The 16,326-nt window shown below is 51.3% G+C and overlaps 1 protein-coding gene across 2 annotated transcripts; it reads right to left on the bottom strand.

Moving 5' to 3' along the window:
- Positions 1 to 3,093: 3,093 nt before the first annotated feature.
- Positions 3,094 to 16,203, bottom strand: LOC113603878 (maestro heat-like repeat-containing protein family member 7). Of its 2 annotated transcripts, XM_053208920.1 has the most exons (10): positions 16,063 to 16,203; positions 15,409 to 15,546; positions 15,220 to 15,334; positions 11,140 to 11,280; positions 10,428 to 10,604; positions 9,923 to 10,081; positions 8,747 to 8,848; positions 5,216 to 5,318; positions 4,715 to 4,774; positions 3,094 to 3,369 (listed from the first exon to the last, which is right to left on the bottom strand). In XM_053208920.1, the coding sequence occupies exons 1-10, from the start codon at positions 16,155 to 16,157 to the stop codon at positions 3,221 to 3,223; spliced, it is 1,239 nt and encodes a 412-aa protein (XP_053064895.1). In that variant the 5' UTR covers positions 16,158 to 16,203; the 3' UTR covers positions 3,094 to 3,220. The 2 variants fall into 2 exon arrangements, with proteins under 2 accessions (XP_053064895.1, XP_053064894.1); XM_053208919.1 differs by having other exon boundaries at positions 15,409 to 16,194.
- Between the last annotated feature and the right edge of the window lie 123 nt (positions 16,204 to 16,326).

The following is a 16,326-nucleotide window of genomic DNA, read 5'->3' on the forward strand; positions in this document are numbered from 1 at the left end:
ACCTGTGATGGGCTCTTCCCCCGGGAGATGCAGGGTCACTGCTGTGCACCCGAGATACTCGCGTGCTTATAACTCCATATATTCGCCCGTTACCACTGATTTTCAGGAGCCCAGGGCCCCCATATAATTTTAGGTTGTGCTTCACTCGCTAAAATTATATGGCACTGGTGGCCCTATGTTCGCTCTGTGTGCAATTATCCAGTTTGCCAGGCTCAGTTCTCAAGAAAATATTTTTAATGCAAGTTTTATTGAGATATAATTCCCACACCATAAAACTCACCCTCTTTTCTGTTTGAGGCTAATGATTTTATTCTGGTTACTTCCATATTCCCTGTCAGTGCCTCGCGGCGACAGATGCCAAACAGGCCTTGAACGAGTGGGTGAGCCAGTGAACGAAGGAAGGGCAGAAGTGGCATATTTGGGAGCGCTGAGTTATGGAGTGTCATGAAATACCTTCCCCGAAGTTTTCCTTTGCTTAACGGTCACCTTCCCTTTCGATAACCACAGATCATGCCACCAACTCCTGGAGATTCTGGCCCATCCCCTGGGCATGGTGGCCTCTGGGGGACGATCTGCATCTTCGTCACCAGCCAAGACTATTCTGAAAGCTTTACTTTCTGAGTCTTGCATTGTGAAGACAATAGGGTCTCTCTCTGCTGTGTTTTCCGAATACAAAACCGAGTCTGTCCTGTCAACCTACACAGTCCGTGCTGCTTATCTAGACCTATGGCTGTTGACAGGTGATCCAGCCGGTGAGTTCTGTGGGTCCGTGGGAGGCAGAAGTTATCGTGGATTGGAGGTGGGAGGCTCCCTGAGGGGGGGCAGGGGGGGTGGAGATCCACCCAAGAGGCTCCTGGTCCTCAGAAGGGTCTTGGCAAGCAAAAGGGGACCCCGAACCACAGAGGGGGACCCAGGTGGGCAGAGTTGCCCTGAGTTCCCAAGGCCGTCCAGCAGGCACAGGAGCCTGGCCACCCTGGGAAGCAAGGGTAGCTTCTAAGGATGGTTGTTTTTGGCCGGCTGACCAAACCTTCCCCATGCCACCCTCCCTGCCCCACCCTCCCACCTGGTCTTGTCCCACCCTTGCTCCCCACAGGCCCTTCTTTTACAGAAGATCCCACCCTATGGGACAGAGCCCACTGTTGACTGTGGGAGGTGACGATTGGGTGTGGCCAGCTGCAAGCCTGGGGGGTGTGGGTGAAACCAGAAAATGGAGGCCCAAGAGCCGCTGAACTTGTCAGGAGCAGGGCCCTGGAACAGACTCCAACTGGTTCTACCTTGTGACTGTGCCGCTCCCCTCACCCTGCAGAGGCTTTGCCTCCAAAGGTGGTTTTTTCAAACTCAGGTCACCCTGTGTCTTGAAGATGCCAAAGCACTTAGGGGTAGGGAGGCAGGAACACCAGGCGAAGGGACATTGTTCTTTTATTCTTTTAATGTGGGATTTGGTTCCCTCCCCTGCCAAACTGTAACAGTAATATCTGCTTATTATAGAAAATTTGGAAAGGAGAGTGTGAAACAGAGAAATACTATTTAGGATGTAATAGCACTTCTCAGAATTTGATAGGAGCCATCCATTGTCAGGCCTGGTGGCATCATCAAAGGGGGTTTTTTCCAACGCTCTCGATTTACAGATGAGAGGGACGGAGGCCCAGAGAAGCCAACAGAGTTGGCCCCAATCCTACCAGGACAGAGATGGCCTGATGGCCTTCCATTACTTCCCCCATGTGGTCTCTTCCCATCGTGCCTGTTAACTTGGCTTGACCGACGTGAGGGGGTGACTTGGGGAGGGGGGGCATCAGAACAGTCTCTGAAGTGGGTCCCGTACAGACACACTTGACCTGATTGTGCTTCGGAGGTCAGGGAAGGGAACGTGAGTGTACCACTGTCTTGTGCTATTCTCTGCTCACCTCCGTCTATAAAAGGTGCAGCTGATAAGGCCCCCAGCATCAGCCGGCGGCTGCTGATGTGAGAACCAGAGACCAGGCCAAGGGTAGTACGTGAGAAGAGCCCTCCGGCCAACACAGACCTTTGTGTGGGCTTTAATGCTGCCTCCCTCTGAGGTTTGTTTGCAAGCAGACCCAAGCGACTCCAGCGGCTGCACCGGGGCTGAGAGAATGCTATGAGGAGCATGGCCACCACTGAGAAGGAGGCCCATCGGGGTGGAGAGGGTGAACGAGGGCAGAATGCCACATGTTCCTGGGGGCTTGGACGCAGGTGACAGTAGCTGAGCATTGCAGGACGAGAGCCTAGGAATCTGCTTCACTGTGGCCTGAGCTCCTTTCGAGTCAGAGCAGGTATGGCCAAGGGGGAGCCCGCATTTTAGGACATTGGGTTACTGTCCTTGTGCCCAGAGCTTTGGGACCCGACTGACTGTAGGTCAGGCGCAACAGGTGACGCCTGGCTCAGAGGTGGGAGTGGGCAATGGGGGGTTGGAGGTGGCATGGGAGCATCCAATGACCCTGTGTAAACCTAAAGATAAACTCCAGGGACTGTGAGACGGCGCTGGGTTAAGACGGATTCTAACAGGAGCCCCGGGAGATCGCGCTCACCCAGTTCAGCCCTGGGAGCGGGAGGAGGAAACATCCGGCTCTTTGCACAAATGGTGGCGGAGCTTCTGAGAGCCGGTCCTGAGTGTTGTCACCTGGGCTGTGGTTTGGGCTGCGCAAGGGGGCAGCCCCACTGGTGTTTTTATAGAGCCGCCCTGTTCCTGATGGGTAGTCTCCAAACTCTCTGATCTCCGGGGATATTTTATGAGCTGACTAATGCCCTTTAATAAATCACTGCCCTGCTTAAACCTGCCAGAGTGGACCCTGTGGCCTGCCGCCGGGAACCCTGCCCGGTGCAGCCGGAGCCTAGAATACCTCACGTGTCCCAGTATCACTTTCCTCCCACTTTGTGGTTCAGGCTGATGTTACAGGAACATCCCATGCTCCGGCCTCCGATCGCCGGGCTACATGGGAGAGGGGCATGAGGGGCAGGGCTGGGAGAGGCCAGCCTGCACCAGGTGTTCAGGCAGAGGAGACAGCTCACAATGAAGGGCTCTGCCCCAGAGAACCAACTGGAAAGGCCAGGAAACACTCCACAGAAATTCATGCGTCTTCCTTTTATTACAGAGGTCCTGCAGGGACCCATACCCACTTCTAGGACAGGGCTCAGGAGCCTGGCCCCACTGTCACCATTGTCACAGTCTCGATCGCCCTGGCCAGGACCCAAGGACATAGGCTCAGGAGTAGGTCTTTCGTGGCCTCCTGCTGCAGAAGCAAGAGGTAGGGGGGTTGACCAGCAGTTTCTCCTTGGCTTCCAGGATGTAGAGGGTCTGAGCGGCGAGGCAGCTGACCATGGAGTCGGGGTCTTCCCGCATGTACCCTAGGGCTGTAACACAGAGACCGCTAAGGTGCTTGGAAAAAGTAATGCCGTGGGGCTGGACACAAGGTCTGGACCCTGCCGGTGGGCTCACCAGGACGGCTGTGCAGAGAGGGGCAGCACAGGGGGATGGGAACCGGCAGCTTTTAAAATCCGAGAATTCCCGCTGGGAGGGAGTCCACACTGCTCAGTCACAAGCAGGATGCCATGCCCGCCCCGGGCTCAGGGAGCCGGCCACTTCTTGTCCTGCATCCATAACCAACCTATTTGGCCCCCTCCGCCACCCCCTCCTGCCCAGCTGTGCTGTCCTCTTTTCCAGAGAGTACCTCTGAGTGAAGTCCTCTGACTGCAAAGGACTTCGGGCAGTACCAGGGAACCCAGCGGTGGATGAGATATGGGACTCGAGAGAAACAAGGCAGAGGAAAAGAGAAGAGCATGGGGTGGGGGTGGGGGGTTGTGTCTCAGAGGGATGGGTGGAGAATACGTGGACCATAACTGGAGCGGTCCTGGGGGCTCCACAAGGGAGGGGCTGGAAACCACTACGTCCCCCAAGTGAGAAAATCATCATCATCCAGTGATGGCCCTTTTTATCAAGAGTTGAAGGAACTGGGGCACCTGGGTGGCTCAGTCGGTCAAGCGTCCAGCTCTTGATTTCAGTTCAGGTCATGATCGGGCCCCGAGTTAGGTTCTGCACTGACAGCGTGGAGCCTGCTTGGGATTCTCTCTCTCCCCCTCTCTCTGCCCTTCCACCCTGCTTGCCTGTCTCTCTCTCTCAAAATAAATAAACATGAAGAAGAAGACGAAGAAGAAGAAGGAGGAGGAGGAGGAGGAGGAGGAAGAGGAAAAATGAAAGAGTTCAAGGAACTGTCCTGGCTGATGAATGGCCTGGAGTTCAATGCAGGTGCGGGTCAGTGAGTGGACATGAAGAGGAGGACGACTCTGGCCAATGCCCCAAAGCTAAACGCCTTTAAGATGAACCTACCTCAGGGGCGCCTGGGTGGTTTCAGTTGGTTAAGCGTCTGGCTTCAGCTCAGGTCATGATCTCATGGTTTGTGGGTTCGTGAGTTCGAGCCCCACATCGGGCTCTGTGCTGACAGCTCAGAGCCTGGAGCCTGCTTTGGATTCTGTGTCTCCCTCTCTCTCTGCCCCTCCCCCTCTCAGGCTCTGTCTCTTTCTCTCTCTCAAAAATGAATAAGCATCTAAAAAAATTTTTTTAAAGATGAGCCTACCTCTCCATTCTTTCCAGTGATACTTTTCATGAACTATCTGCCCATTCTCCCTCATTTCTGAGACTTCCCCACCAACACCACTACCCTTAAAAGATGCAAGAAATAGCAAGCAGGTTGCTACTCACCTGTATATACTTCCTCAATTTCATTGGCCTCTTCCGCATCCAGGGTTTGGATGATCTGGCCTACAGGGGCACACACAGCACCTCAGGGGTCCCAAAGACCCACAGGACCCACACAAAGACCCACAGGACCCTGGCTGCACCTGCTCTTTTGTCCCTTCCCAAAACGCACACTTCCTTTGGTCTATATTTCCCTCCCCCCTAACTGGCCTTGCCTGGACTTTTTCCGCAAGTAGAAATTACTTCCCCTTCTTCTGTCATCAGCGAATTGAGCTGGGGCAGGGGGAGGGTATCCCTCTGCACTAAAGACGCCTGTCCTTGGGGTGACACGAAGCAGTCCTCAACAGTCTCTGAGTTTTGTAACACAGCAGCACCCACACCCTGACGTCCCGCCCCTTGGGAGCTTTGCTGGTCTGGCCTGGCCTGCCAGGACCTGGCCTGTTCCACTGGGAAAGGTCCTCAGGCTGTTTGAAGGAACTAGGACAAGGACACGGAAAGTGGTACCTGCAAATCGTACAGCTGTCTGGCGAATGGGGGCCTGCGGGCTCTTGAAGAGAGCCAAGCACTGCTTCAGAAACCAGAGGGCTCTGTTTCCCTCCTGCTTCAGCTGTAAGAACAGGAACTGCGTTAAGTAAGGAACTCATGGCCAGGTCTTCTGCCTGCCCCTCCCCCACCCTGACACTCTGGAGACATCTTCTCAGTGTAAAAGCCCATCAAAGCATTCTAGCGGTGCCTGGATGGTTCAGAGCGTGCAACTCTTGATCTTGGGGTCATGAGTTTGAGCCTCCCGTTGGGTATAGAGATTACTTTCAAAACATAAATAAATTATATTTTAAAAAGTTCTACATCTCCGTCCCCTCCCACCCCAGCTCCTGAAGTCTTGTTTCCTCTATGAAGCCTTCCTGGATTGATATGGGGATCGCTTTCCCTGTGGGAGGCATGAAACCTGAATAGATTTACCCCAGTCTTTTGCTCGTGCATTTTTTTTTTTTCTCCTACTCCCAACCATAGAGGATTGAACTCAGCTGTTGCAATATTGTTTATTTACGGCTTGGCTTAAAATCTGCAATCTCACCGTCATCCGCGTTAAGCTGCAACAGAAACAATCATGTAACAGAAACCTTTCTGTTTAAACACAGCCTAGCAGGGCCACGTATAATTAAGTGTTTTAAGACCTTCCCCTGCCTAGGCATGCACCTACTTCTGCCTGCATCCAGACTCTCTCCCTTGAAGGGAGACGTGTCCTGTCTTTTGCAAAGACCACGAATGGTAACCCCATCCCCTGTGTGTCCTTCCTAGCGACTCTTCTCCTCCCGCTTTGCACTGGAGCCCCAGTTCCTAAATGGGAGGCTCTATCCATGGCGTGTCGGACTTTTTTGGTAAAAAAACAAAAACAAAAACAAAAACAAACTTTTCTTCAAATAAAAATCCTAACTGGAAACCTAATATTCCGACCCAGCAGAAGAGGACCTGTTCTGGTCCAAGGTGGTGTGGGCGGAGCCCCACCCACTTCTCATCTTCCCCGGGTTCGAAGTTACCCTGAGAAACCCTTGGGTTCTTTGTGTGCTGGTCTCCGTCTACCCTCCCACTGATCGAGGTCTGGCTCCCATGGTCCCAATCCAACAGGCACATCCAGTCTTTATCTCCCTGGACTTGTGCTATTTGTCGCTACACTGTTAACCACTCACTCACTGCTTTTCCTGAAACTATCTCCTTCCTAAGTGACCACCACCCTCCTCTCCTAGCCTGGTTTCCTTTCCTAGTCTCCTGCATGGGATCCTTGGAATTGATGCTTCCTGGGATCCCAGTATTGAACCATATGCTTCTCCCTCTATGCTATTTCCCTAGATGGGTGCAGCCAGGCTCGTGGTTGCAGCTCCCATCTACAATTCAGCTGTGTGCTCAGTGTCCACAAATCTGTATCTTTAGCACAGCTCTGTTCCCCAAGCCTCCATGGTTCAGTGAGCGCATCTACTTCCAGTGGGATAGATCTCACAAGCTCTACAAACTCAACACGTGCCAAATCAAGCCACTCTTATCTTCGCCTCCACACCTGCTCTTCCCTCTGTATTCCTGACCTCAGTCCATGACACCAGCATCTGCTCGAGTCAGAAACCCAAGAGGTGACCTTTACCTTCACACACTCCACATCAGATAGCTCTCCAGCACCGGCCACTCACTCCATGTCTTTGTCTTCATGACCTCATCTTCTCTCCCTGGACCCTCTCAACTACAGACCCCAATCCTGTCCCTTGTGAACTTATCCTCCAATCTGCAACCAGGTGGTCTGTCTAAAACACGCAGCTATCTAACCATGTTATCCCCTTGCTTAGAGCAGTTCAGTGGCTCCCCATTGCCTACAGCATCAAATCCTGTTCCTTATTGTGCCCAAACCCCCACTACACGGTACAGCCCCGATTCCTGCTTCCTGCTTCCCATACCAAGCCCGCACACTGCCAGTTCATGAGCTAAATCCAGCTTGCAGATTTTTTCTTTCTTTTGCTCCACATGATGTTTTAAACATTGTAAATTATTTGCCAATAAAATGTAGTAAATATCACCTAAAGTCAGGATTTTCTGCTTGTCTTAAGAAAGTGGAAAATCTAGCAACACTAAACTCACTCTATGTCATAGAATCAGTTGGTTCTCAACCCTCTCAAATGGGGACTGTACTGTCCCCAGGGGAATTCAGAACTTGGGGGGGGGTGTTTTTGGTTGCCAAAATGATGAAAGGGGGTACACTAATTTCCAATTCCCCACTGCATATTTGTATCAAAGATCTGTTTCTAATTATCTGTGCCTAAAACCCAACCCTGTCTTTTATATAAACGCAATATTTTTTCACAGTTCAGATACACACCGGATTTCCCAGGGATGCACCTACAATATGAAGCAAAGAAAGACTATACTTCATTGCATGTAGATCTTCACCAAACATTGTCCCTCTCTTTGAAAGTCATGTCACCAACGACAGCACTTCTTATGGCATTTGAGTCCCCAGCACAACAGTCCGGTACCATTCTGCATTTGTAATAGGTCAAGTCACAGAGGTTCCACACGGAGGGACAAGGAGCCAACTCTTCATCGTGTCTTCCGGGGGAGTGAGGCCCAGACACTTACATATACTATTTATGTTCCATTCCATTGCTCGACCTTATGTTATGTTATATCCTATCATGTCATGTAGTCACATCATTTATGTTATATTGTGTTCCATACGTACACATTATTTCATTTAAAATTACTTTCTCCATTGGAGTTAGAGCATTACATCGATTTTGGAAATCCATATAGGTAGAGGGTATCACCTATGAACTTCCTTTTAGGATAGCAAGGGAGGCGTTACTGAGTACGTACTAGAACAAGGCTGTGCGGTGTCTGACCATTCTACAAGGCACTGCCTTTGCTGGACCCCAGGACCTTCGATTCTCCTCCAGGCCCATCCAGTCGGCTTCCCTCATTAATGTTCCCTGCACAGCCTTGTAGGCCTTTGAGTTTTCTGCCCCTGCTCTCATTATTCCAAGTCCCTGATAGCCGCCCCGCAGACCAGGCTCCTCTAACCTTATTTCCCAGGATCAAATTATATAAGGCGACATATGCAAACTCCCCGGAACAGAGTGAGTGCTTTGCTCCACATCCCTGTGTATGGCAGCACTTTGGCCCGCACTACTGATTGCTTCTCTTTGCCTAAGTGAGATCCTGCTTTCCATTTCCCCCTCTTCCCAGATGACACCTCCTCCAGGAAGCCTTCAACTCCCAGACTGGGCCGGGCACCCCTCCTTTGTACTATGAAGTACCTTCCTCTCTTTTAGTCCTCACCACTGAAATCGTCCAGTGGTGTGCCTAGCTCCCCAACTTCCATAAGGAGCAATTGGAGGAGGGCGGGAACCAGGTTTAGGTGCTGGGCTCAACTAGATGCTCCGTGGGCATCTCATTGTTGAACTACAGCTGCTGCAAATCCCAGACGCCTCAGGGAACAGCGTAGACTCTCTGGCCACCCCGCAGTCGCAGAAGGTGAGTAAGCTGCCGCCTTACCAGGGCTCTGAGGATAGTCCACACGTCTTTCTCGGCAAATATCGCTTTGAGTCTCGACCAGCCCAGTATGGTGGCCGTGTGGCAGAGGGCAGGCCGGCAGATCTGGAAGGACAGGAAGGCGCCTCGTGAGGAGTTACGGGGGTGGGGCTGGGAGGGGACACGGAGGGACACAAAGAGGGGAGACAAACAGCAGTGAGCCCAGCCCTGGAGGGATGGAAGTCTCCAGTGAACCCAGAGGGACCCAGGAGTGAGGAGGAAGGCCGGGTCTTCTAGAAAGTTTGGCTTTGCTTACACCTGTTTCCCACTAACGAGCAGGTCAAAACATGTGGTTGCAATGATTCTCCCAGTTGCTATGGTGCTGCCCCGAAAGCCAGCACAATGAACCTGTCCACCTCCTAGCCTCATGCACCCACCACACGGCTTCCCACCCCCCCCAAAATAGTCTCTCTGAAACAGATCTCCCCAAGTGTTGATCCCTCCACTGGCGTGGTCGCTCCTCTGAGTCAGGGTGGGTGCTGTCAGAACTGGGTTCCCTGGGAGGGGCTCCACCCACAAAGGTAATATCCCAACGTCATCGCTGGTTCCAGCAGCTTCGTCACATGTGCCCGTCAGGGGCCTCGCCCTGGCAAAGTAGCCCCATTTGGAAACTCAGCGTCCTGTTACCAACCGCATCGGCCACTTTGCAGCTTTCCCCAGCAGCAGCCCACAGCCCTGGCCCCCCAGAACACGGGCCAGTTCCAGGCTCGCTCTGTCCCGCCCACCATGCTACCTCACGGGAGCCTCTCTGCTCAGGGAGGCCCCTCTCATTTCAGCGCGAAGGAGTGTGCGGGGAACAGCGTGGAGGGAAGGCCGCTGACGCCAAGGGCAGAGAACCAGGGGGAGGCCCTGTGCCTGACGGTAGGATTTTCCTCCCTGGAGTCTTGACACCCACTTCACATCCCACTGTGTGCTGCGGGCCAGCTGGAGAGAGCCAGGAGCTGGAGAAAACCCCGGCGCAAGCATCTGGTCACATCGGGCCTTTCACTGCAACTCTCCAAGGTCAGAGACAAAGCAACTCCTTCAGCAGCACCTTCCAATCTTGCTACAGCCCCTTCCTTAGCATCTAACACCTGTTAGCATTTACCTCCTGTGACAACTGGGGATGGAAGACCAGGCTCCGTGGCCTGGCCCTCTCACCTGAGCCACGTTGACATTCGCATCCTCCAGGTGGAGCACAAGGAGGACTATCAAGTTGAGGACCTGGTGCTTCAAGGGGAAGACAAGCACTGTCCTCTTGACCTTGGCCAAGAGAGCCCCATAGATCTCAAAGGCCATCAAGCGCAGATGCTCTGACTCCTGGGTGAGAAGACACACACGTTCACCCACCTCTGTTCACTCACCACCTCTGTTCACCCAGGAGGGACAGGTGGCCCCCGAGCTCGCCCCTCCCACCACATGCCCCTATGCACCCTCCTGTCTCCCCAGGGATCTGCTTTGACTGTGCAGCATCCTGATCCTCCCCTGTCACTGCCGTCTGCTCTTGCTGCCGTTCACCCCTTTTACAGCCATTACCCAAGAGGACGTACACAATCAGACCATTACAGAATGGCCTCGCAGAAAGGCCAGAAGGGCCTTTCAAGATAATTCTGCCCAACTCCCTTGGACGCCCAGAGATGGGAAATGTCCCCCCAAAGGGCTTCACCTCCTCAAAGAGGGGCCCCAGCATGAAGGTGAGCTGAGTAAGGAATGAGGAGGAATGCTTCCAGGTGAGGTGCTCAACGAGACACTTGAGCACCGTGAAAGTCTCCATCACAATGTCATCGTCCAGCGAGTAGCAGCAGCCCAGCACGTAGGGCTCCAGGATGCGGAACTGTTGCACCTGCCGAGGGAGAGCTGCTCAGGAAACGAGGAGTCAGAACAATTCCTGCTACATCAAGGGACTCGCATTTCCACTCAGGCTGACCCACAAGAGCCAGTGCTGACGCGCTCTGGGACTGGGACCGGGCCGGTAAAGGGGCGGCAGTCCTTTGTCCTCATGGAAAAAGGGGAGAAGGCAGAGGAGACCCTTCTTCCCACTAGGCCCATAAGCACCCATCTCCATGGCCTTTATCATCCCTGGTGATGACATCTCCAGGACACCAGGATGGTCTGGGATCTTGGAATTGGCTTGGTCTCTACCCAGAAATGACCCATGGAAAACCCTTCTCTTTCCTTTCCTAGAAGAGAGAAAGCATGAATGGCTCAGGTCCTTGACCCCTGTATTCAGTGGCCTGGCTTCATGAGGGTTCTCTCTGTCTGACCCTGAGAGTTTGGTCCACCCTCTATGTAATGACACACCGGACCTCTGGACCTCTCTATTGCTTCCCCGGGGGCCATCTCTTGAGAGCATGCCCTTGGCCTCTGCCTCATCTCACCATGTTCCCGTGCTTTGCGAAGGTCTCCACCACCCGCAGCAAGAGCTTTACTATGGCCGGCTCCTCACACTGGAACCAGTTTGCCAGGATGTGCACAGTGACTTCATCCACGGTGGCTGCCACATCTGGGCACCGAAGCAGCTGCAAAAGGAGACCAAGAAAGACTGGAATGGTGGGCAAGGAGAACAAAAATCTCCAGTGATTTTTTTGAATCTGGGTTCCTATTATTCACAAAGAAATGTTCTTAAGGATTTGGAAAGACAGGTAAAGAAGCCAAAGCTTAGTTGAAAGGTAACGTCGCACTCCATGTGAGAAGGCATTCACCCATTCTGCAGGTTTTCCCTTAGGCATCTTTGATGAGGGGAGCTGTTGGGGATAAAGTAAGAAGTGTACCCGTGTGTGTGTGTGTGTGTGTGTGTGTGTGTGTGTGTATGCGTGCGTGCATGTGTGTGTGATTATTTGAGCACGGAGAAAAATATGGAAGGATACATATTTGGTTGCTTGCATATGAAATACTCAGGAAACGAAGAGGCGGCATGTAAAACTGATATAGCAGAAGGGAGGAAGCAAGATGGGAAAGAACAGGGGCACCTCGGTGGCTCAGTCGGTTAAGCATCCGCCCTTGGCTCAGATCATGATCTCGTGGTTTGTGAGTTCAAGCCCTGCGTCAGGCTCTGTGCTGAGAGCTTAGAACCTGGAGCCTGCTTCGGATTCTGTGTCTCTCTCTCTCTGCCCCTCCCCTGCTCATGCTCTGTGTCCCTCTGTCTCTCAATAATGAATAAACATTTAAAAATTGGGAAAGAACAAAAAGGCTACAATAAAAAAATAGCATGCATGACTTCCTTTGTATATTTATGTAAAATTATATGGGTCTATACGTTATTTGAAATAGAATTTTAAAAGACAAAAGCCAATCAGATACATTTAAACGAGAGGAACTTGCTTTTGTGTGTATGCACGCATGCACAAATGTATGTGTATTTATGTTCACAGTGTGATCCTACTGGCAAAAAAAGTTGTCATGGACAGCGCAGTCTTTGGCAGGCTGCCAGGCAGACCCACCTAATTTACTTACTACCTGAGCAAGTTTCTTAAATTCTCTGAGTTTCAGTTTCATCCTCTACAAAATAGAGATAATAACACCTTTTTCACAGACTTACAATGAAATCATAATAACTGAGGTCTCCCCTGTTCCCTAAGTACCGTGAGGACAAGTACACAGCCCTGTCTGTTTTCAATGTTTCTACTTAACGATCCTCCCAGGGAAATGGCCGAGGGTAACAAAACAAACAAGGGCGTTGCAAAAGGCTGTGAAATATTAGAAAGCTTTCACAGCTGTGGTCTCTTGTTTATAGAGTTTGATCAGCTTTTTTAGCCGGTACATCAAATCCTGTTGGTTCTCCACCTTTTTTTTTTTTTTTTTTTAGTTTATTTATTTAGAGAGAGACACAGCGGGAGTGGGGGAGGGGCAGAGATCCAGGGAGACAGGATCCCAAGCAGGCTCCCTGCTGTCAGCATAGAGCCTGATGCAGGGCTCGAACTCACGAAACCGTGAGATCATGACCTGAGCCAAAACCAAGAGTCGGATTCTTAACCGACTGAGAGCCACCAGGTGCCCCGGTTCCCCACTTTAAAACTGGGTCTCTGTTTAAATGCCCAAGAGTGAGTTTCACCTAGCTCCTTACTCAGGGGCAGTTGGGAGCCTTCTCCCCAGCCTCCCTCCCCTCTTCTCAGCCCGAAATTCCAGTAAGGGTGGCAGATGAATAACTGCCATTCACGTGTCCGCTTGTTTAGTTGGGTGTTATATATTTGGGGGAACTTCTCGAGTGGTTCTCAATACTGTATTTCTAGAATAGAGCTTTAAATTCGGGAACTTCTAAAATAAACCAATGCCTGGACTTCATCCCAGAGCAATTCAAACAGAATATCAAGGCAGGGAGTAAGACGAGGGAGTGGAGTTGTGGTTTGGCATTAGCCTTTTTAAAGCTCTCCAGAGGATTCTAACATGCAGCTGGAGGTCAGAACGACTGCTCTTCAGAGAGTGCCGTCCACCTTCCGGTGTCCCACCCAGGCTTGCACCTCGTACTGTTCCTCAAAGCTGGGGCCAAGGACCACCTGTACTGCATCAACCCCGGGAGTGTTTACAGAAAACTAAGACTTCCAGGCCTTACTCCAGAGCCACTGAACCCAGGTCTCTGGGGATGCGGCCCAGGAATCTGCATTTAAACAGCTTCCCTAGTGACATGAGGTCCACTAATATTGGGCACCCACTGAGCTAAGGCATTCTCTTCCGTGCAGAGTTCTGCACCTTGCATGAACATTCCCACATCCCCACATCCCTAGCAAGAGCTCTGCCAACAGGACATACATCCTTGAATGCACATATCAGCTCACGGCAGTGGGCACCTTCCAGCAGGACAATGTCCCCCAACCTAAGTAAGGACACATTATGACACACTAGGAGAACATCTGCTTATATTCCAGTATTAGCACTGTATTATCTTCAGCTATGTTGAAATGTAATCCTGCTCCTGTAAAAACAAAAAAAACAAAAAAAACAAAAACGCCAGGTGGCTTGAATTTTAAAAGGAGCCTATTTAAAAATATTGTGAGCCAGAAATCCCAAAACCTTCCCCAAACACTGCTGGCAGAAGTGCGATTTGGCCCAACTTTACTGGAAAGTAATTTGGCATTCATGCCAAAATCATAGAAGACATTCGTATTTTCTGAGCCAACACCTGTACTTATATTCAATATTTAAAGAAGTAATCTAGACTATGGGCAGAATCTTTTGCACAGAGATGTCCATTACAGTAATACTTATAATAGTATAAAATTAGAAACAAAATGTCCAATAAATTATAGAACAGCTTTGTGATGAAATATTCCATCACCATTAAATTCTGGTTTGAGGAATGCCTGGGTGGCTCAGTCCGTTAAGCGTCCGGGTCTTGATCTTGGCTCAGGTCATGACCTTGGGGTCGGTGAGATGGAGCCCTGAGTCAGGATTCTCTCTCTCCCTCTCTCTCTCTGCCCCTCCCCTGCTCACATGCATGCACATTCTCTCTCTCTCAAAAATAAAATAAAATTTGTTTGAAGATGCTTGAAGAGAGCAGGATACAGAATATTAATAGGAAATGATGTCAACCCTGATAAAGAAACACACACATGGGAACACACACACATACCCCCCTCCATTCAGGCCAAAACCTGAAAGTGCTTTCCCCTGGGTATTGTGATTAGTAAGGGCTTTATAATTTTTTGACTTAGTTTTCATATTTTCTAAATTTTCTACACCTTTTTTCTGTCAAATGGCTGGAACATACTGACTCAATCAGCGGTGCTTAGCAAAAATTAGGCTTTTTCCTTAATGTTTATGTATTTTTTTCATTTTTAAATGTTTATTTATTATTTTGAGAGACACAAAGAGGCAGAGCTCAAGCAGGGGAGGGGCAGAGTGAGAGGGAGACACAGAATCTGAAGCAGGCTCCAGGCTCTGAACTGTCAGCACAGAGCCCGACGCAGGGCTCGAACTCACAAACCATGAGATCATGACCTGAGTTGAAGTCGGATGCTTAACTGATTGAGCCACCCAGGCGCCCCTTTATGTATTTTTGAGGGATGGGGGCAGAGAGAGCAATAATCCCAAGCAGGCTCCGCACTGTCAGCATAGAGCCTGACGCGGGGCTCAAGCCCACGAACTGTGAGATCAAGACCTGACCTGAAACCAAGAGTCGGATGCTTAACAGATTGAGCCACCCTGGCACCCCACAAAATTTTAGAAGACTGATGAGAGCTGAGGTGGCTGAAGGAAAGAGCTATGTTTTCCCATGAAGTTGGGACAGAGTTGAGTTGCCTTAAGATTCAAGGAGGAATCACACCACATACATTCAAAGCCTGTGACTCAAGGTAACCTTACCGTCGTTAACAATGTCCCTCAACCCTTCTGTGAGACAGGGAGCCACAGGAAATTAGGCCTCCTCCTCCTCCACTGGCCATCCCTGGAGGTGTCCTCTGGGACACCTCTGCTTTCCAGAGGAACTACCCTCACCTGCCCGCCTCCCACCAAGGACTGCTCACTTCAGTCAAGAACATGAAGGCCGTTAAGCGATTTTTGTGGTCTCGTTCTTGGAGAATCCTGATGAGGAAGCCGAAGATGGGGCGGTTGTGCCAACAGTTCTTGATGACCATGGCCCTGCCGAGGAGAGCGGAATGCTCAGGATCAGGCCCGGGCCCCAAGAGAGAGCCAACAGGATGGCACAGACCTACCTGGCCAGTAGAGTGACACCCTCGTAGTGTCCTTCAGGACTGGTGAGCAGCTCCCAGCCTCCAAGTTCCTGAATGTAAGACACATAGTCCCCATACCCGGTACTTCGCATCAGCATCTTCAGGGCCTCCACGGAGGAACTGGTGGGGGGGGGGGTGCAGAAAGCAGACAGGAAGCCATCCCCCACCATCTGGGCTCCTCTCCCATCTACAGGAGCCTCCCTTAGAACAGTGAACTGATAGAGGTGGGGCAGCCTGTAGAGACAGACCCAGGCTAACATTTTACAAATGAGAACCGAGGCCGAGAGAGATGCGGGGTTCCCGCGGTGCTGCAGGAAGCCAGCAGAAGGGTAGAGAGTGGAGTGCAGGTGCACTTCTTATCCATTATACTGATTTTATTTTGGAACAGAATCTCTGTGTCAGGCCAGTGAGTCAGAAGGAGAGAGTCCTCTCTAAAAAGTCCAGTAAGACTTGTGGAAATGATGTGTGGGGAGCACACCCAGTGCCCTGCCCAGGAGGTGCAAGAAGGGTGTCCAGAACCAGCAGCCTGGGACCAGGCCAGGCAAGTGGCAGGGGGATACCTGGACACACATGGGAGCTGAGCAGATGGGCCCTGGGGCACAGTGGCTAGAACTCTGGCCCAGAGGCCAAGGATACCTGAGAGGGTCCATCCGTTTGGTTGCATGCTGCTGATCCTGAAAATCAGTGTCCCCTTCAGCCACGAGAAAGGAGATCTGGAACAACAGGGCCATACACAGGGAGGGGAAGAAGGTCTGCACCTCCGTCCGCCGACTCAGTTCCAGAAGGAGCTCCTGAATGGCCCTGGTGGCCTGTGGGTGGGGAGGAGAGCAGGGGCATTATCATTTTATATTCCAACTCTTGCATCCTGTCATCATGAAATCCCTGACCATAACCTATCAC

The sequence above is a fragment of the Acinonyx jubatus genome, chromosome E4, assembly GCF_027475565.1.
Source record: "Acinonyx jubatus isolate Ajub_Pintada_27869175 chromosome E4, VMU_Ajub_asm_v1.0, whole genome shotgun sequence".
Lineage (NCBI taxonomy): Eukaryota > Metazoa > Chordata > Mammalia > Carnivora > Felidae > Acinonyx > Acinonyx jubatus.